Source organism: Armigeres subalbatus, chromosome 3, assembly GCF_024139115.2.
Source record: "Armigeres subalbatus isolate Guangzhou_Male chromosome 3, GZ_Asu_2, whole genome shotgun sequence".
Lineage (NCBI taxonomy): Eukaryota > Metazoa > Arthropoda > Insecta > Diptera > Culicidae > Armigeres > Armigeres subalbatus.
Window position 1 is genome coordinate 313,123,985 of NC_085141.1, and position 20,211 is coordinate 313,144,195.

The 20,211-nt window shown below is 39.3% G+C and overlaps 2 protein-coding genes and 1 long non-coding RNA gene across 3 annotated transcripts; 1 reads left to right on the forward strand and 2 right to left on the reverse strand.

Moving 5' to 3' along the window:
- Positions 1 to 12,553: 12,553 nt before the first annotated feature.
- LOC134225307 (protein Rae1) lies at positions 12,554 to 14,000 on the forward strand. The gene is made up of 3 exons (XM_062705262.1): positions 12,554 to 12,712; positions 12,795 to 13,109; positions 13,171 to 14,000. Exons 2-3 carry the CDS (start codon positions 12,801 to 12,803, stop codon positions 13,939 to 13,941), a joined length of 1,080 nt encoding a protein of 359 aa, XP_062561246.1. The 5' UTR covers positions 12,554 to 12,712; positions 12,795 to 12,800; the 3' UTR covers positions 13,942 to 14,000.
- A 219-nt stretch (positions 14,001 to 14,219) lies between these two features.
- Positions 14,220 to 14,942, reverse strand: LOC134225308 (NADH dehydrogenase [ubiquinone] 1 beta subcomplex subunit 3). The gene is made up of 2 exons (XM_062705263.1): positions 14,784 to 14,942; positions 14,220 to 14,627 (listed from the first exon to the last, which is right to left on the reverse strand). The coding sequence occupies exon 2, from the start codon at positions 14,616 to 14,618 to the stop codon at positions 14,289 to 14,291; it is 330 nt and encodes a 109-aa protein (XP_062561247.1). The 5' UTR covers positions 14,619 to 14,627; positions 14,784 to 14,942; the 3' UTR covers positions 14,220 to 14,288.
- A 2,522-nt stretch (positions 14,943 to 17,464) lies between these two features.
- LOC134220815 (uncharacterized) lies at positions 17,465 to 18,299 on the reverse strand. The gene is made up of 3 exons (XR_009982066.1): positions 18,008 to 18,299; positions 17,756 to 17,950; positions 17,465 to 17,609 (listed from the first exon to the last, which is right to left on the reverse strand). It is a non-coding gene; the product is annotated as an uncharacterized LOC134220815 (long non-coding RNA).
- Between the last annotated feature and the right edge of the window lie 1,912 nt (positions 18,300 to 20,211).

Genomic DNA, 20,211 nt, shown 5'->3' on the forward strand with positions numbered 1-20,211 from the left:
ACATTATTGTCCTGGTAATCATAATCAACTTCAAATTTTCATTACATTCAGATCAACTTACAATTCTTCTCTGCACGTTACAAGTAAAAGAAAGGATTCATATTACTTTTACTCAATTTCTATTGAAATGCTCAAGAAGTCATTATTAAAATATGTAGATAAATATGATAAACAAATTCGAAATTCAAATTCAACATATCTTGAACTATGATGTTTCCTGGTCCAAGGTATAAGAGGTTCTCAATCGGAATCGGTCATATGAAGAAAACTTATTAGCATTTCCGCTATCCATTAGATTCTTTATAGAATCCATTAAGCTCTCTAAAATGTGTATTTTGATTTTGATTTGATTTTGACTGTCTGAACAGTCAAGTATCTGTCTCAGGAATAATTTTTCAATTTTTAGATCATTAATTAACGTGTCGAAACGTCGGACGAATTAAAACTCGTTCTAATTTTTAGAGATTCTTGACTTCCAAAATTCTTCGATTTTTTCAATTTGGAAATTAGTCTAAATAGATATTAATGAAACATGAGGAGGAAGGATCAATTCCAATCCTCGAAATCACTGAACAGAACAGAATAAGTTGGTAGCGTTTATTTCCGACATACCGAATCGTCGAATGAAATGATAGTTATTCAGTGGGATGAATGGAACATTTGATAAGCAGGAGTGACGACATTAACAGCTGTTCTCTGAAACTCTCGTAGTCGGTTGCCCGACAAAATTATGGCTCATGCAATGTAGCTTCCTTTCGTTATGATCCGACTTAGAAGATGCATTAATCCCTTCGAACACACAACCGTCGCATGTAATCATCTAAAAGTGAAAACCTTGCATTAATAATTAGAAGCTTTACAATTTCGTTTGACGTTATTTTTTGCCGGTAACAGTAAAATGAGAGATCGAAGGATCGGAACACTAAGACTACTCTACAGCTGACCAGAACAACGGGCAGGCAGTGAAACAAGAGACGTTCATCGAATTTAGAATGACGGTACAAAGATTGTTTGATCATTTGGAAGCAGTTTTAATTCAAGCGAAAATGCATTATTGGAAAAATGGTGGGATCCGAAATTTCCATGAGAAATTCGTTCGAGCTTCTAGAATAAAAATCTGCAAAGGAAATGAAGAATTGGGTTACGAGGAGGGGTCATTCACAACGCATATATACAGGTCAATTGCCTTTCGTTCAACACACATTCCATGTCTTCGAAACTCTGGAACACTGTCACTTGGTAATCCAAAACTTACAGTATCGCTGCTAACTTTTTCATTTGTAGATTGAAAATAATCTGGAACAGAAGAATATTTTATTATATTTTTGTGAAATCTTACAAAATGAAAATTTCCCTCGACATTTCCATTTTTTCCAATGTTATAATTTACGTAACAATTGAACAGTTGCCATAGCAACTCATTAAGGAGTACCAGTCGCTAAACTCAGTACATGAATCAAGGTGATTTTTAAATGTGGTTGTGTAAAAGATATTTTAGTTACTAGATAAAGATTGTCGCTGTCGTCGCTGTCCGGAACATCTTTTGCTGGCGAGGATAGGGGAGCTAAATGTCAAAGAAGGAAAATCCATACGATTTGACAGGTATGTACCACACATGTTTCGGACAGCAGAACAAAGGGAACAGTAGCGACAATCTTTATCTAGTAACTAAAATATCTTTTGGTTGTGTAGTTGTATGGTCTAGTACTTGATGAGCACTGAAAAAACTGGCATTTGTATGGGACATGAACGTCTTACACGCTCATTTCGATTTTACTCACCGGTGAGTAGTTTTGTATTGCCGTCTCTTTTTATCCCATAGAAATTTTACTCACTTTCTAAAAAAAGTGGAGCTACTCAAATTTTGAGTGGTTCCACTTTTTACCAAAAGTGAGTAAAATTTCTGTGGGAAAAAAAGAGACGGCAATAGAAAACTACTCACTATTGAGTAGAAAAAAATGAGCGTGTAATTAGTCTTTGGTCCCACCTAGCACCAGGACTCGCAGTGACATTATTGTTGGTGATTTCGGATTTGGAGAACTCAATTGCGTTACGTACACCGAAAAAATTCTTTATATTGAATATATTTGTCGCACACATAAATTTTTGCAATTTGGCGACCCAAATATATGCAATTTGTACCCACACATAAATTCAATAACTGCATATTAGAGACCACACATACATTTTATTTGATTATAGATTATATTTGTACTTCGCGTGGAGAGTGGTTATGTGTGCACTAATTAGAATCATGAATTTTTTTTTTTTTTTCTTTATTAAGGAGCTTTTCAGCCCATGGCTGGTTCGTCTCCATATATATATATAGAGGAGTCGGAGGGATTCCCTTGAGTAAGGTTTTACAATTTTAAAATGGATTTATAATAAGGCATGTACATTTCATGGTCTATTATTATTTAAAGGAAAAAACAAAATCTTTAAATTCTTGAGTTCGTTGCTACCATTACTATTTCAAATTTGGTAATAAAGGCCAGTGTCCTTCAAGTAGTTGAATAGGATGTCGTGATGTGTCCGGTCGTACCCAAGGATTTCTCGAATACTGTTAGGGAGGCCGTTTTGTATTCGAGCTCCTTCATATAGTGGACATATAAGTAGAAAGTGTTCCACCGAATGATGTATGTTGCAAGTTTCACAAATTTTCCTAAATGGACCACCACCTGCCATATTGTGCGATGCTCTAGTGTGCCCTGTTCGCAAGCGAGAGAGCACCTTCTGGTCCTGGTGATATGGGACGTCTTCCCATCGAGTGGTGTCATTTTTAATTTTCCTTAGCAGCAGATTCTGACGACTTTCCCATGCGATTGCCCAGGAGGTTTGTATCTCTGAAGTTATCCATCGTTTTATGTCTTGACCAGGTGTGTTGTGTGTCAATAGACGGGCGTTACGTCCAACAGATGCAAGATTATCTGCCTCTTCATTCCCATAAATCCCGCAGTGTCCGGGAACCCATACAAAAACTGAGTTTTTTGGAGCCTGCTTCTGAATGGCCTGAATCCATGGATGGCGTGAGATGTTTGATTCGAGAGCGGAAAGTACGCTAGCAGAATCAGAGAAGATGGCGATTGGTTTGTTTGATGGAGACGTAACTGCTTCGAGTATTGCGGCGGCTTCAGCTGAAAACACCGAGCAATGATCTGGTAATCTATGGGAATAGTTGATATCACTCCCATAAATACCTATTCCAACGCGGTTTAGTGCTCTGGATCCGTCAGTATATCTTATGGCATGACTGGTATACTTTCTTCTTTGCAGTTCTATTACTGAATTTTTCATAACAAGTGAGTTGTCACCGGCACGAAATCGCTGTTTTATCGTATAATCTAGGACCATCTTGGGTTGATTCCAGGCCCTGGCTCCAGCCCAGTGGATCTCGGACACCGGAGGGAGCTCCTGGTCGGTGTGGTGACGAAAGAGTCTTTTTGCCACTTCGAGCAAAGGGATTCCTTCATCATCTCCGGTCGTCTTTTCCAAAAAAGCGATAGCACGTTTGGATATTATTTCCGATATATAGTGTTCAAAGGGCAATCTTCCGGCTTCAACGCATGCTACCTCTGCCGGTGTAGATGGTAGGAGATTCGATGTAATCCGGATGGCTTGATTATAGGTTGATTATAGGGTGTTGATAAGCGATTTATTCACATGACATGTGAGTTCAATTCCATATATCAATCTGCTATCTATAACGGCTTTCGCTACTCGTGTTCTTATGTCTCGATTGCTGGACTGATGCCGTCGTGCTAGAGCTCGTAATATGTTCAATCTGGTTTGGCAACTTCGTTTTACCTCAAGAAAATGAGCTTGGAAGGTGAGGTGGCGGTCGACTCGAACTCCAAGAATTCGTAACGAATTTCGATAGGGGATGAGATCTTCACCAGCTTTGGCCGATAGTCGTGATGGGCGGTGGTTGTTTAGGCATATATGTGTTATGGCGCTTTTCTCTCCGGAAAGTACAAATCCGACTTTTGTTGTCCATCTATGAACATCGTTGATAGCGGCTTGCAATTTTCTTCGAAGGGCTTTCAAAGTTTTACCCAGTACTACCAGAACAATGTCATCTGCATATACAAAGATGTATATCTCTTTGGGTAGTTTGGCAAAGACATCATTCATTGCTACAAGAAAAATTGTGACCGCGATCACAGTAGAGTAGAGTGGGGCAAGAGTACGCACTTAGTTTTCAATCGATCATGTGGCCCTTAGAGCACCTCCACGGGAGTCCCCATCTGGGTCCCTATCGCTATTTTCGGGCCCTTTGTAGGGACCCACTTTTACACCGGAGGTATCTTAACAGGAATGTAAAATAAGAACGCAACTCAAAATTAGCCGTGAGTTTCTAGATTTAGCGCCCCATACTGAGTTGCTAAATTTCAATACAGGGTTGCTATTTTGAGAAACGTCACTTTGATGTTGATAAAAAAATGCAGGAATTCTGTTTTTCTTTTCCGGAACAATTTCGGCGTAAACAGCAAGGGAAATATTCATTTTTTGGATCTAGTGTCCCTTTCCAACTCCGCGAAGAAGTAATTACAGTAATGGATCAGTCGCGGGATCAGCTATAATGAGGAGCAATGCGCACCGGCGCCCGCTGGAGCCCAAAACATTCATGGATTATTCGCAAAAGAAAATTCTACTGTTTGTTGTTGCAAGTTGTTCCAAGAAGGAGGTCTTCCAGGAATCTCAGAAGGTTCCTTTAGTAATTGTTGAGTATGTTCTTCAAGTAGTTCATCTAGAAAATCTTTCGCAAGTTTCTCTTTTCTGTAATTCATTTAAACATGATTTGCTTTGGAAATTCATCTAGGATCCCTGGAAGATTTCTCCGGAAGTTCCCCAGCAATCTTTAAGTTCTTTTAAGAATCTTTAGCAGTTCTCCTAGAATAGTTTTAGGATTTCTTCCAGAATCTCTCGGGAGTTTTTTATTGGAATAAACCTATAATTTATTTTGTGTTTTCTTTTAAAAACTTTAATTAAGCAAGTTTTTCCAAGAGAATTCTCCAGATTCTTTCGGATGTTGTTATAACATTTTTACCGGGAAATCCTCGGAGAAAAAAAAATGTGGAAGCATTCCTGCAGGATTTTGTCAAGAGATTCCTGTAGGAAAACTGGTGGGAATCTCAGGAGGAATTTCTTCGACTGCAAGTATGAATCCAGGAGGAAGGAAATCCAGAAGATGGCGAGTTCTATTCCCGTTTCGGTCAAGGATGTTTTCGAGTGGGCTCCTTGGGCGTAGTTGTCACACAAAATACATACTCATGTAATGGTGAGCACAGATAAGCTTTTAATTAATAACTGAGGAAATACTAATAGAATACTGAGTTGAGCAGCTAGCCATGTTCCAGCTGGAATGTAGAGCCATTGAAGAAAAAAGATGACTTCTTTTAGCAACGCCCGGTGTTGGCGCCACCGCCAAAGTGTCTCCACTTTCTGTCTCTCCCGCAATTCGTAAAAACCCAAGCTCTGTTGGTTTGTTTGCGCAGCTAGGAATTTCCCTATGTATTATAGATCCAGGTACATGTATGTATAAATCAACAAACATCCAAGCGCGGGTAGAAAAAATGTATAAGCGAATAGCGCAATAGAGTAAAGCCGAAATTGACACACCAAACTTCTGTAAATAAATAAGGTGTAGGATTAAGGATTTTTGCCAGTCGTCAGACTGAAACTGTGTATACAAGAGTTAATTCAAGCATAATTTTTCATAACGACGTATGTAACAAATATGAGGATTCGAGAAATCCTTTGCTGAAAGTTGGCAAAACTTTTTCTAAAACTGTTTTAAAACTAAATCTTTTTTCAATACTTTTTTCCGCTGGCATGCATCATTACAAGACACGTAATAAGCGTGCTTCACAGTAAAGCTCAATTCATTCAAATTCATTGTGAAAAACGATAAAATTATACATACACCGGTATGCTACATGTACGTCGGTGTACATTGGTCGGTTTTCCATAGTGCACGATTGACGCAACTGCAATTTTGTTTTGTTTTGATTTTTTTGTTACATAGGTCGCTCTAGTTCCCATATGTTAAAGCGACGTATGTAACAGTGAGACTTCAAAAATAGAAATTTTTACATACGTCGATTCGCAAAAAGATTAAATTAAAGAATTTTAAGATCTGAAATCAGTAAAATCGATGCGTATTATATAAAGCCGCGTGTGATTGTCACGTTGTATTAAAAACCCCATTTTGTTTACTTTTGTTACATACGTCGTTATGAAAAATTATGCTTGAATTAGAATATTTTTCCAAACCAACAAACCGAGTTTTGATTGCTGCAAAGTGCTACAGAGAAGTCCACAAACGGAGACCCATCTAATACAGTCCACTTCGAGAATATTTCCACCTTTGTACTGGGTTGCACCAAGTGTCTAGTTTGAGTGGGATTTAACAGTCCCACAAGATAGCTACCATCCGCTCTGGAAAGAGCACTGAGTTTATGCGACGTAGTGCAGGGATTGGAAACCAGTGAAATCCCCCAGGAGCCGGGCTAGCGCTCATGCAATGGTGAGCACAGATAAGCTTTTAATTAATAACTGAGGAAATACTAATAGAATACTGAGTTGAGCAGCTAGCCATGTTCCAGCTGGAATGTAGAGCCATTGAAGAAAAAGATGACTACTTTTAGCAACGCCCGGTGAGAACTCAATATGTTTACGAAGTCGCTATAGCTAAAACAGAAACCACCGGTGGGAAGATGGGGCGCTATCCTAAAATAGCACTCGGGAGGGAGCGCTATAATAAGAATAGCGATGAGGACTCCCGTGGAGGTGCTCTTATGAAGCAAGCTTCTGCATATCAAATCAGTGTCGATGATTCATATACTCTTCCTTTATGTTACCCAGTGGAAAAAATATTGAAATTATTGAGATTTGTTTTAGTAGAACGCTTATTGCGAGACAAGTGAAAAACGCACTCTTACCCCACCGGTGGGGTAAAAGTGCGCATCGGGTGGGGTAAGAGTACGCATTTATCCAATCATGTGCTTTAAGTATATATTAACACAAATATGAGTTAATAACATTTAATTGATGTTTAATGAGCATATATTAGGGAATGTTTAAAGATTACGTAACTCTTAAAGGGGGAGGGGGTCACAAAAATGTGCACTTTCATACGAAAAACCATTGTTTTTTATATATACAAAAAACTACAGAGGTAAAAATATATATCAGGTTTTGCGTGGCGTATACAAAGGCATTTTCCTTAAAGAAAGTCCACTAATCACGTAACGTAAAATTTGGCTATTTCATCACCCCTCCCCCCTATCTTACACTATTTGTATGAATCCTCTAAAAATTATATGGATCGTCATACATCTCACAACCCCTCTCAGCTAAACGTTGCGTAATTTATGAATGTTTCTTTTGATTAAATGAAATAATCATTTAGATGAAATTGTGTTTTCGTACTATGTTTAGGTGTACAACAAGTCCTAATACAATTTTATTATTTCGCTTCAGTGCTTTGTTCGTCCTTTCTAACACCGAATTACTTCAACTTATCCTAAAAACTTGCGATAATTTCAAATTCTGTCCCTTTTTTCTTAGTTGTGGATCTTTACGCTTTGGAAGAAGTCTTATTTCGGCCGGAGATACGGGTTTGACATCATAACTTGAAGATTCATATGCGTACTCTTGCCCCACCGGTTCCTGCGTACTTTTACCCCACAGTCCCAAAAATAATTCAAGTAATGGTTTTGACTTCTTGGAAAACCAACCGGATTGGTGTTCTGTACCATAAAGTACTCTATAGGGAAGATCCATTAATTACGTAACGGAAAAATTGAACTTTTTCAACCCCCCCTCCCCCCTATGTCACACTTTTTGTATGAAGCTTCTGAAAATTTTGTATGGATCGTCACACTTTACTCAACCCCCCCTCCCCCCTCTAAGCGTTACGTAATTTGTGGACGTTCCCATACAATAGGTTATCGAAATGGTATAATGATCACCTGATTAAACGTATATATGGTAATGAAATACTAGTTGCGGAAATGCAATTATTTTTAGCAAAATGACCAAAAAGTTATCTAACTCCATATCTCCCTTGTTGTTTATTCAAATCGTTTACAATTACACATGATAATAGTTGGCCAGAATACCTGTCAAACTGATGCAGTGCTGCTAGTTTATCTTTTTTTATTACTTCAGAAAATCGAAAACGTACTCTTACCCCACGCGCACTCTTGCCCCACTCTACTCTACCCTGTGGAACTCCTGTTTCTTCGGGAAATATTTTAGACTTGTGGTTACCGATGCATACTTGAAAGGTTCGATTTTGCAGAAAATTTTTAATGTAGTGTAGAATGTGACCAGAGAGGCCCCATTTTATTAGCTGACATATTACTTTCGGTGTCCAGGCCCTATTGTAGGCCTTAGAGAGGTCCAGGGTGGCCATTTCGATATGATTATCTCTGTCTTCTGTTTGCTGTAATACTTCCCCCAGGGATGCAAAATATGTTCCAGTGCCGTGTCCTGGACGAAACGCATGCTGTCTGTGATCTAAATGATTGTTTTCTTCGAGGAAGTGTACCAATCGTCGATTTACCATTCTCTCGAGTATTTTACTAGTGCAGCATGTGAGTGATATAGGCCGGAAGTCGTCCGGAGTTGGAGCAGCTGATGTTCGCTTAGGAATCGGGACAACCAAGCTATGTTTCCAGTTTGTTGGGAGCGAATTATTTACCCATTCTTTATTCATGAGTCGCAGGAGTATTAGCTTTCCAGTACGTGACAACTGTTTCAAAATTGGGTAACCTACCTCATCGTGGCCTACTGATTTTCCCTTCGCGCGGGAGAGTGCATGTTCTAACTCAACTAGTCGGAATGGTTGATTGATCTCCTGGATTGTACTATCGTCTGGAATTCGAATATGTTCAATCGAGTTGGTGGAAACAGCGTTTGTTTGGATGAAGTCTTTTCAGAATGCAGATATTGCCGATAGTGATGCAAAGTGTGCTCCCATCATATCAGCAACTGTTGTAGGATCTGCTGTGGTAACACTATTATGTTTTAGAGCCATACCTTGAGATCTTCGTTTACCACTCACAGCATTAATTCGGCTCCACAGTTCGGAAGAAGACTGATTTTCATTGATTCCTTCTAGAAAGTTCTCCCAACTTTGCTCTTTAGCTTCTCTGATGATCTGACGGCATTCATTCCTTTTTTCTTGATATTTGGCCACAGCTATTTTTTTATCCGGATGTCCACATGGAATTCGCTTTGCGGTTCTCAATGCTTTTCTGCGGGCTTTGACAGCAGTTTTGGTGGCTGGGGACCACCAATGTGATGATTTTCGTCCCGGGTTGGGACTTGATTTAGGGATACTCTTACTGGCTGCTTCATGCATTTGTTTGATGAAATCGATTATGTTCTCTGGTGGGCTATGTTCTGTAAGGGTTTCTAATTCGAGTTCGAAAGTTTGCCAATCTGCGCGTTCAAAAATCCATCGCGGTCGTCTGGATGTTTTAGGTGGAGAGATTGGGATTTTTATAATAATAGGGTAATGATCGCTGCCCATTGGCTCAATGTATGTACGCCATGACAGACGATGTACAATGCTGGCACTTGCTAGTGACACATCTACGGCAGTTGATGTTTCGCCTCTCGTGAAAGTAACGGATCCATCGTTGAGTACAATTAGGTCTAAGGCTTCCGCCGCCTCTGCCACAATGGAACCTCTAGAGTTGGCAGGAGGGCTACCCCATGATGGGTGATGGCCATTGAAGTCCCCGAGTACGAGTCTGGGCTCTTCCGTAGAGTCGATACATTGTTTTAAACGATTATCCAAGTTTGTTATTTTTCCGCAAGGTAAATACACATTCACTACTGTTATTGGTAACGGTAGCTCGATCCGAACAGCGAGTGCGGGTAAGTCTGTGTTTAGTGTGACTTCAGAGAAAGGTATATGCTTACGTACTCCTATTGCAACCGAATGATAAATGTTAGCTTCCCTCTTATAAATCCAACGGTATTCTCCTGATAATATTTTGTTCAAACGCTCAACTGTAGTTCGGTGAGCTTCTTGGATTGCTATTACCGCTGGGGGGTCGTCCAGAATTAGTATCTCTAGGTCTGGTAGATTATTGTGTATTCCGTTAATATTCCACTGAATTGCTAATTTAGTATCTAATTTTCTTGTTGCACCGTTATGCGGTCCAGATTGGGCTACCAGCTCTGGATGGAATAATGCTGTGGCGACTGGACATGAGCTTGATGTGGATGGATGTACAGTATCTGAAGATTGGTTGCTGGTATCGTTTCTTATGAACAGCTGCTGTGATTGGTTTGTATTTGTAGATACTACCTCGAGCGAATCCGTTATTGAGTCATTGTTAATGTCAAAAATTTCAGGGGTTTGGTGTGAAGCGAAGAGAAATTTTGAATGGAGAGATAACAAGGCAGGTAAGGAGTCTCAAGGTAGGTAGTTCATTGGAGTTGTATCATCGGTCCACCTGGTATGTGAACTTTGGGTCCTCTGGGTTTATCATCATTTCCATCCGAGTCTGTGGAGTGATTACGCTTAGGAGTGGGATCTCTTGATAGGTAAGTGTTTGCTTTCTCTTTTTTCTTAGTTTGCTTGGCGGTTTTCTTCGTTTTGGTACGTTGGGCGGTTGTCTCCATGTCGATGTCGTTTTCCGATGCATTCGGAGAGTAGTTAGCTTGCTGTGCTCCGTGATTTTGCGGTTTCGTTTTGCCTGTTGATGTTTCTGTTCCACTTCCGTTATTTGTACTTCTTCGCAGAAGAGCGATTTCTTTGTCTTTTCGATTGATGCTCTCTTCCATGACCTTGATTCTGGCAACAAGATCTCCGATAGTACCATACTTCTTAGTTAAATCTAGTCGCGACTCCCGCTTCAATGCAGGTTCGGGAGCTTTGATACTCTCTTCTTTTTTTTTTTCTTAAAACTTAGAACAATCTGAAGTTGGTCTACTTTTTTAGTCACTGTTCCTATGGCACCGGCGTCACTATTTGCTTCATCGGGTATGCGTTGGGCTCCTTCTTCCAGAGCCTCGATTCGTTTATCTTTCTCTGAAATTTGCTGAAGTAGTTGGTTCATGGTCGTCGTCAAGTTGGTGATCTCTTCGTCTTTTCCGGCCGTTGTAATCCCACAGAATGACCTACTACTAAAACGTTGTTCGAAGATTCTTTTCGCTTCGGGATACGATTTTCCTTGGTCGATACGGATGTGCTGGATATCGTTTTCTTTAATGTACTCCGGACATTTTCGGCTAGCTATTGAGTGCGAGAAGGAAGTACATCTTTTGCAAAAGGTTTCGGCAGTACAGGGTATATTTTCTTGTATCGTGTGACTTTCCGAGCATGTACCACATACGGCTTTTATTGCCACGCATCGAGTAGCTGTGTGGCCGAAACTCCAGCATTTGTAACACAGCATAGGAGCTGGATAGTATGGTCGCGTTTTGCATCTTAACCACCCAAACTCCATATGCTGTGGAATAACTGTGCCTTCAATCGTTAGAATAATAGTAGCGGTATTGATCACTTCAGATCCGTGCCGTCGTTTAATACGACGGAAATCGATAACCCCCTGATCCTTCAAATTCGATCTCAGATCGTCGTCCGTCATGCTCATTGCTTCCGAGCAGGTAACCACACATCGCGATGAGTTTAGCACTGGATGTTTAACAACTCTGATTCCAGTTCCATCTGCTAGCTTTTCCATGACTAGTAATTTCTGCACATGTAATGGGTTTCTTACCTTCAGTGCGTAGGTGATGCCTCGTTTTTCTGGAAATGCTCCATCGATTTTTCCTCCGATCCATTTTTCCACAGAGGTTCGTAGAAGGAAAGGATTATTTGGAAGGTTTCCGTTGTTTAGGCCTTCCATCCGAAGAACTGTGATTGAGCCATATTCATTATTACGATCGTAAAAGGACGGGAATGTTCTGCCTGTGTAGGATCCATCGATTATTCTTCCTGAACTACTTATTGTAGTTCCTCCTCCAGGGTCATCTAAAGGTGGGAAGGGGTCCTTGTCCGACATTGTCGGTGAACCGAACACACTTCTGCTAACTGCTAGATATTGTAATAACTTGACCGCACTATCGTGATAATGTACAACAAGGGAAACAGACGATTTCTTTGTTATCGGGGTCACTACACTAAATGTGCTTTCTTCTCGCTTTTGAGGTTAGTATGATAGACGCTAAGCTTGGATGATGTATTCCCGAAAAAAACTGATAGACCGAAGGAACACTGCTAACAGTAGGTATAAAGCCAGGAAGATCACACGCGATGACCACGGAAAGTTCTCAGAAAAACGAAACCAAGTATTTTATTCCGACGTATGCGATTGAAATCGAAAGCAAACAAACAAGCTAGATCGATGCGCGTCCGTTCGCCATCGCTGCAAGCTGTCGACTGAGAATCATGAATTAAATTAATGGATTTTTGCCAATAAAAATGTGTGGAATTTTTGTAGTGTAATATTTGAACAGGCCCTTAGCCGTCTTCGATAAATGTCACTTGAAAAGGCCTCTAGCGCTGCAACGAATTTATATTCCTACCCCCGAATTATAACAATCATTGCATTACTAAACGCGCCTTTGTGAGTAAAATGAACGTCAGAAAATTGTAAACAAAGCTCAAACGCGGTGATTTTTCCGATTTTTTGTGCTTGTGCCCGGAGTTTATTGAAAATATTTCTTGAATTTTCCTGTATTTGAGGTAGTTTTAAATTCATTTTAAGCTACCACAGTGAACGTAGCAAATACTATCCTTATACAATTCCTGCTTTTATCGTCATCAGATCACTATGTTCGGCCCAACCCTTGGCGGCACTTCCGCCTTCGGTGGAACCACCGCGGCCCCACCGAACCCAATGAAAGATTTCGAAGTAACATCCCCTCCGGAGGATACAGTTTCTGCAATGGAGTTCAGCCCGGCCACATTGCAGCAAAATTTTCTGATCGCCGGAAGCTGGGACTGCAGCGTGCGTTGCTGGGAGGTTGAGCAGACCGGTAAGACAGTGGGCAAGTCCATCAAAACCATGGGCGGCCCGGTACTGGATGTTTGCTGGGTCGACGATGGCAGTAAAGTTTTTATTGCATCGGCTGATAAACAAGTGAGTTTGATGGGAAGAACGTTTTTGAAGAGGTTTGCTGTTAATGTTTACGATTTTACAGGTTAAATGTTGGGACTTGGCATCGGACCAGGTTGTGCAGGTGGCTCAGCACGATGCTCCGGTCAAGACATGTCATTGGGTCAAAGGAGCGAACTACACCTGCTTGATGACAGGCTCGTGGGACAAAACTTTGAAATTTTGGGACACCCGGACGCCACAGCCGATGATGTCGATCCAACTTCCGGAGCGATGCTACTGCGCAGATGTGGATTATCCTATGGCGGTCGTTGGAACTGCTGGAAGACACGTTCTGATCTATTCTTTGGAGAACAAACCAACACAATACAAGCAACAGGAGAGTCCACTCAAGTACCAGCACCGAACGGTATCTATTTTCCGCGATAAGAAAAAAGCTCCTACGGGATACGCTTTGGGTTCCATAGAAGGACGCGTCGCTATTCAGTATGTCAATCCCATCAATCCGAAGGATAATTTTACATTCAAGTGCCATCGATCTAATGGCGCAAACGGTTACCAGGATATCTACGCTGTTAACGACATAGCATTCCATCCGGTTCACGGAACATTGGCCACTGTCGGATCTGACGGCACTTTCAGTTTCTGGGACAAGGACGCCAGAACGAAACTCAAGTCGTCGGACACAATGGACCAATCGATTACCAAATGCTGTTTCAATGCTACGGGCCAAATCTTTGCCTATACCGTCGGTTATGATTGGTCCAAAGGACACGAGTACAACAATCCCCAGAAGAAAACCTACATCTTCCTGCGTTCCTGCTATGAAGAGCTGAAACCACGGGCAAACAATTAAACGGTTTTGGAAGTACGTGATCGCTTCATTATGACCAATAAACAATAATTACATGTTGATCATTGAGTTCTTATTGATGGCATTATAGATTTTTGATCGCCATTGTCACTGATCGAAACAAATACCTAGATAACAATTTTTAACAAATCGAGTAATCTCGAATGATTTTGAAACAGGAATTGATAGTGGCCAATGTTAGACTTAGAATTATTTTTCCATACATGCAAGCAATTTGTTAAGCATAAGCAGGGAGTTTCACTTTTGAACTAAGAATCAGGTTTAACGTTTTGCATTATTTATTTTACAATATTTAAAACTCAATGTCTCCTACCTTCGATTCCACTGTCTTAATGATGACCATGTTTATCATCGCCATGTTCTGCGTGTCCGTGACTATGGTAGTCCACTCCCAGAGCAAATTCGACACCAATAGTGGCCACGAATGCGGCAAACCCTAGGGGGAAACCCTTGAATAGGAACGAAACCAGCCGGGATCGGTGAGTTCCGAACTCTTTTATGTTATAGCGCCAAACTTCGTTCCTTAGCCAAGGATCCTTCAGGCCACGGCGGGCCAAAGCACGCTCAACCTCCACCAGCGGCGGAGCGTCTGCAACTTTGTAGATTGAAGCATCCGGCACTTTGTAGGGAGGTCCGTGTCCGTGTCCATGTCCACCCATGGTGTTGACCTGGAATTATCGTAGCATTTTGGTAAACAAAACAGATAGACCGTCGGAAAGTTACATAATGTCGGGTCGTATTAATTGTTTCCAAACAGCAATGATTCTACAGAGTTTGGACACAATTTGATGCAAGTTAATGTTTAGATTCGCAATTCAACTTACCGATACGTTTAAGAGGAATTTAACGCTGAAATAATTATCCGACTGCTGCAAGTTTGTGGAATCTGCTTTTGGGAAAAAACTTCGGGCGACATAAAGCACGAAGTCAAACGCATGACAGCACAGCCATCAGGATTGATTTTTGTCAACAGTTTGAGGGATAGGTAGGTACTATTAATTGAAAAAGACTATAATGTATAAAATTGTATGAAATATTTCAAAATGATCAATAGGCCTTCTCGAAACGTTTAAACTCGCGGTTGAAGCTACACTGAGAAAAATTTTATAGTAGAAACTACCATTTTAGGGGTAATATTGAGAATAGTACCGACGTTTTTCAACCGAAGTGCCAATCGTCTTAAAATAACTAAAATATGCTCTATCTTACGATAAAAATAGTTTATTCAACCGCTTACATGGTTATTCTTACTAAAAAATATAGTAAAAATGTGTGGTAAAATCAACTATTTTGTTTAAGTCTATGCTAAATAACAATTTTTGGGGTAAAATTGAAAATAATATTAGTCAGATTTACTACATTTATGATGAAATTAAGCGATTTGTCCCTTCGGTTGAAAAACGTCGGTGATGTTCTTAATTTTACCACAAAATTGTAATTTCTACTACAAAGTTTTTTTCAGTGTATTTTATAGAAAGCTCAAATGACAGGAGACCTAATATTGCGCATAAGCCCCAAAATTTTATTCCCATCTTTGGGTTTCCGCGCCGAGCACTCAGCGCCAGACTCGGCGACAAGGAGATAGTCGTCAAGTTGGTACTCCTGATTTTTTGACAACTGATGTCGATTGGTTGTGTGAGTGCACCGGTGTCAAAAAATAGAGCTTTTAGCTGAAAATTTAATTGATGATGACGAATTGATGATGGTTTGCATGCAAATTTACCAAAACAAAGACCACTCAAAATTTCGATCAGCTGATCGAATCTGTCTCGTAAAATGCCTTATTATCCATAACAAAACATCATTAAATACGGTTTATGTGAAAGGAACATATGGTAGTGTTGGTAGTGTTGGCCATGTGGTAGTGTTGGCTTGAGAAATGGATTGCGAGTGATTTGACTATGCGTCCAATTTGGGAATCTCGAGCTCGTTCAGTAGCCGCTAGGTTGCGAAGGCCGACGGAGGTCCTTCGTAGCTTAGTTGGTTAAAGCACCAGTCTAGCGTAATGTAGGGTCATGGGTTCGAGTCCCATCGAAGGGAAAGTGGTTACCTCCAATACATTTTTCAAATCAATATCTTCCACATAACGTACATATTCACATATGAGTTTCCATAACATTGTAAATTAACGTCCAAGTCGGGTGGTTTAATCCCCGGAAATAGGCAATTAACTTTGATTGAATATATCCAAATAAACTTTATGTGTGGTCTCGAATTAGCAATTATTTAATTTATGTGTGATTCTAAATCGATTACAGTAGCCGTTCGATAACTGCAAAATGTTTACTTTGCAGTTAACGAATGCCGTTCGATAACTGCAACGCATTCTAGACGTCAAACGGTTGTCAATCGACGTCAGGTGCAATAAAAGTGCATCTAAATGTGCAGCGCAATGCAGCTGTCATTGAGTCTGACATCAGTTTGAAGTTTAGCGGTCCGATAACTGCAAAACTGTTGCAACTATCGGATTGCAGTTAAAAAGCATTGCAGTTAAATGACTTACAGTTATCGAACGTCTACTGTATATTAGGGTGGAGCTATTGCAAAAATTTATAACGGCGACACATATATCTTATATAGATATTTTTGGCAGTGTAGGCAAAGTTTTGACTATAATGATAATTATTTTTTGGGACTCGACCATACGAATAACGGGTTGTTAAGAATTTTAACTCAGAGTGAAATCAGGAGTGATTCAGTTTCATTCCAAATTTTCGACCACTATTCTAGTTTGAATCTGGAGCCAAATAGAACAAACTCGCTGGTTTCCCCAGCAGTGTTCTATTCATGTTTTTCAAATTTTCTATTAAATGAAATCATCATGTTGGCGCCAAGAAAGGCGCTGTAATTGCAAAGTCGATTGATCCGTAGATAAAATGACGCATTCATACACCAAAACAATTGGAAAATATTTGAATCTCGTGATTCAATCGTGGTTCAAATCTGCAGAAAATAGAACGGAGCGTTATACCAGTTTTATTTTTTTAACATTTGACTTGCTTAAAAAATGAATCTAGAACAGCTGCTTGGAAAATGAATATTTCAGATTCATATTCAAACTGACAGCCCCGAACGATTTGAATCACTGCTGATTTTACCCTTCAAAATTCAACTTTTCTCGAACAATTTTTATACACAGAAAGAAAAATCATTATTGAAATTAAAAAAAACCATTGGTAAAAATGAAAAGTTGCATTGGTTCTTTTTCGTAGAGAGTTGTGAAAGTTCAAAATAAAAGTACGTAAACTTTTGCGTCAACCATGGCGCAAAAGTTGATTACCGTTCTGAAATTAAAAGTTTGAACTTTTAAATAAAATTGTAGAACTGTCAAATAGAAATGATTATATCCATAGTAAATAAGAGTGAAATAATTTCGCAAGAAAAGTTGCGCCTGTCCCATGGGAAAACTGTCAAAACGCACGCAAACGTATCAATTGTGTTTGGCCCATTACCCATTAACCTTTCCTTTTCCGTTGTTATTAAATAATAAATGTTGTTTGCTTTGTTTATTTTATAATTTTATTCAACATGTACAATTATGTAGCAGCTCTTAAAACTACTTTCAACGTCGCTCGTCAAGGACGTAATGCAGGAAATATTGCGCCATAGATATATTGTTTTCTGGAAACAGGAAATCGACTTCAAAATGCCTGGAAATAAGATAGGGGAAACTATTTAGTAAATGAAAAATTATGTAATATCTAAGAAAATCGTATATAAATCAAGTTGAACATTTATTTATCTAAAATCGACCAACATGGACAGAATGTGTGTAATGGTTTAATTTTATACTCACTATTTCTCGAGAACTATGATGAATCGGGAAACTGGTGATAAACGATGTTGGAAGACCGATTTCCCGCCCATGTTTCGGCTGCAATGACTGAAATCCCGACCTCCAATTCTAATTTCCATGGCTGCTGCAGTTGCAGCTCCGGTGAAAGCAGCATGTTCACCATCTCAGTTCTCCAATGTTTCGAGTTTTTCAAAGCTGGAAACAAAATGTTATTATTGTAAAGAATTTATCGTAATGTTTAAGCGTACTTACATTAAATGTGAAATGTAAACTGTAAATGTAAACTTACAAAAAAAAAATCGCTATGCAGAAAATGGTTTCACCAAGAGTTTCTAGCTTTCTAATCGGTTTCACGCTCACGGCGCGTGAAAAAAAAACAAAAATATAGCGCTCTCTTTTTATCGCCCAGTGAGTATTTTGTTTTCTTTCTTGCTTCGTTTGACACTACTACAGTTTTCACGATGAAAGTGCATACTTTTAAATTCACACTCAGACCCGACGAAAAATACTATTGAATAAAATATATTATTTTCAATGCGAATGTTTTAACTCTCAATTTGAATAAAATATACCAATTTTTATGAAGAGAGTATAAGATATTTATTTATATCAATATTCGTTTTCTGTGTGTACGTGTAGGGAAGATTCATTAATTACGTAACGCAAAAATTGGCTATTTTCAACCCCGCTCCCCCCCCCCAGTGTCACACTTTTTGTATGAACGATCTGAATCCCGTATGGTTGATTATTTAACATCTAGGGAATTGGTACTATGGTATAGCAATATAATTACATTATAATAAAAATCGTTGTTGTTACATATCGTTAAGTATTTTTATTGATCATTTTGTTATCATGTTTTATAAAACATAAGCTCATTAAAAGGAAACGTTCACTATGTTCATGCAGAGAATCCAGAGTATTATCTTCGATCGTCCCCTACCAAATTCCACACTGCGTTATTTGTTGATCAAATTTTAGTAGAGCCGCATCTCTGTAATACTAATGACACACTGGTGGTATAAGTACCATGGTACAAGAATCTTGAAATGAGTACAGTAGACGTTCGATAACTGCAAGTCATTTAACTGCAATGCTTTTTAATATAGATAGTAGAATCTATAGATGAGCGAAAGCATGGCTGAGTCGATTTTTTTGCCCGTGCGCACGCGCATATGACGTCACAGCCCTTAACGTTTCCATTGAAATCGTGACGTCATGCTCGTTTGGAGACACGTTTGACAGTTCGTTTGGAGACAGAGGATTTATCTTCGCTCATCTATATATTCCACTATCTATACTTTTTAACTGCAATTCGATAGTTGCAACAGTTTTGCAGTTATCGGACCCGTAAATTTCAAACTGATGTCACAAACCACAGGTGTGTCCTTAGTATAAAACTGGTATCCTTTTAGTGGTTTATCCGCGGTGGTTTTCCATACTCCATCTGGGGCAGATGACCCTTAATTTTTGGAAGACGCATTTGACCACCTGTGTACGCTGGTACTGATAGCCTTGAATTGAACCGCTTGTTGGTATTGGACTGGGAGAATAGCGTTGCTACTGTTAGATACCAGTGTAAACAATTGAATTACCATGTACTCTACGGTATACAATATGATATATTGTTTCTTGATGGTTTCTTGATGCACATTAAGGTGGCTCAAAAAACGCTTTTCCAATTTTTTGATGGGCCCTTCTATTCGGTTCTATTTGATGACCCGATGCTCTGGACAAAATTTTAGCTAAAACGGTTAACGTTTGGGCGGTCCTAAACTCGTTGGAAGATTATATGAAAAAAAAAAAATGTATGCAGAAACATCGAAAAGCAGTGATTTGCAATTGGACGGGACATTTTACGATGCAGAACTACGATACTCATTCAGTTCTTGTCCATACTAATTTGAGCCACCCTATTGCACATATTGTAACAACAACGTGGATATAATACGTCAACATAGTTCTCTAATGTAACAATACTTGCAATTGTTTTTGGAACATTTTAGTACATAAGTTTTAATTATTGATAACTTTTGAAAATTTTGTTCAAATTGCATATTAGCAATATATTGTCGGCGTAGCACCAAGTTAGAATTCGGAAGTAGGGGCTTCCGAACCGAACTTTCTTCCGAAGTTTTATTTGTCAAACTAATTGATGCGTTGTTTAGCGCATCTTTATGCGAATCCAGCGCACTACTTCCGAAGTTGGGAAAGTTGCCTGTATCTGGAGAAAAATCCAACCTCGGTATTAAAAGCGGTATAAATTTATTCCGGATAGACAATAACAATATTCAACCCATTGTGTCAAATATGCCTTATTTTTCTTTAAATTTCATTGTTGAATGGTAAAGCCGTCACAATTAAAAAATCTAATATCGTATTGTTTAACTATAGAAATACAATTCAATCTAATGTAATTTGAACGGATTTCTTTGGATATTTCAACAATATATTTT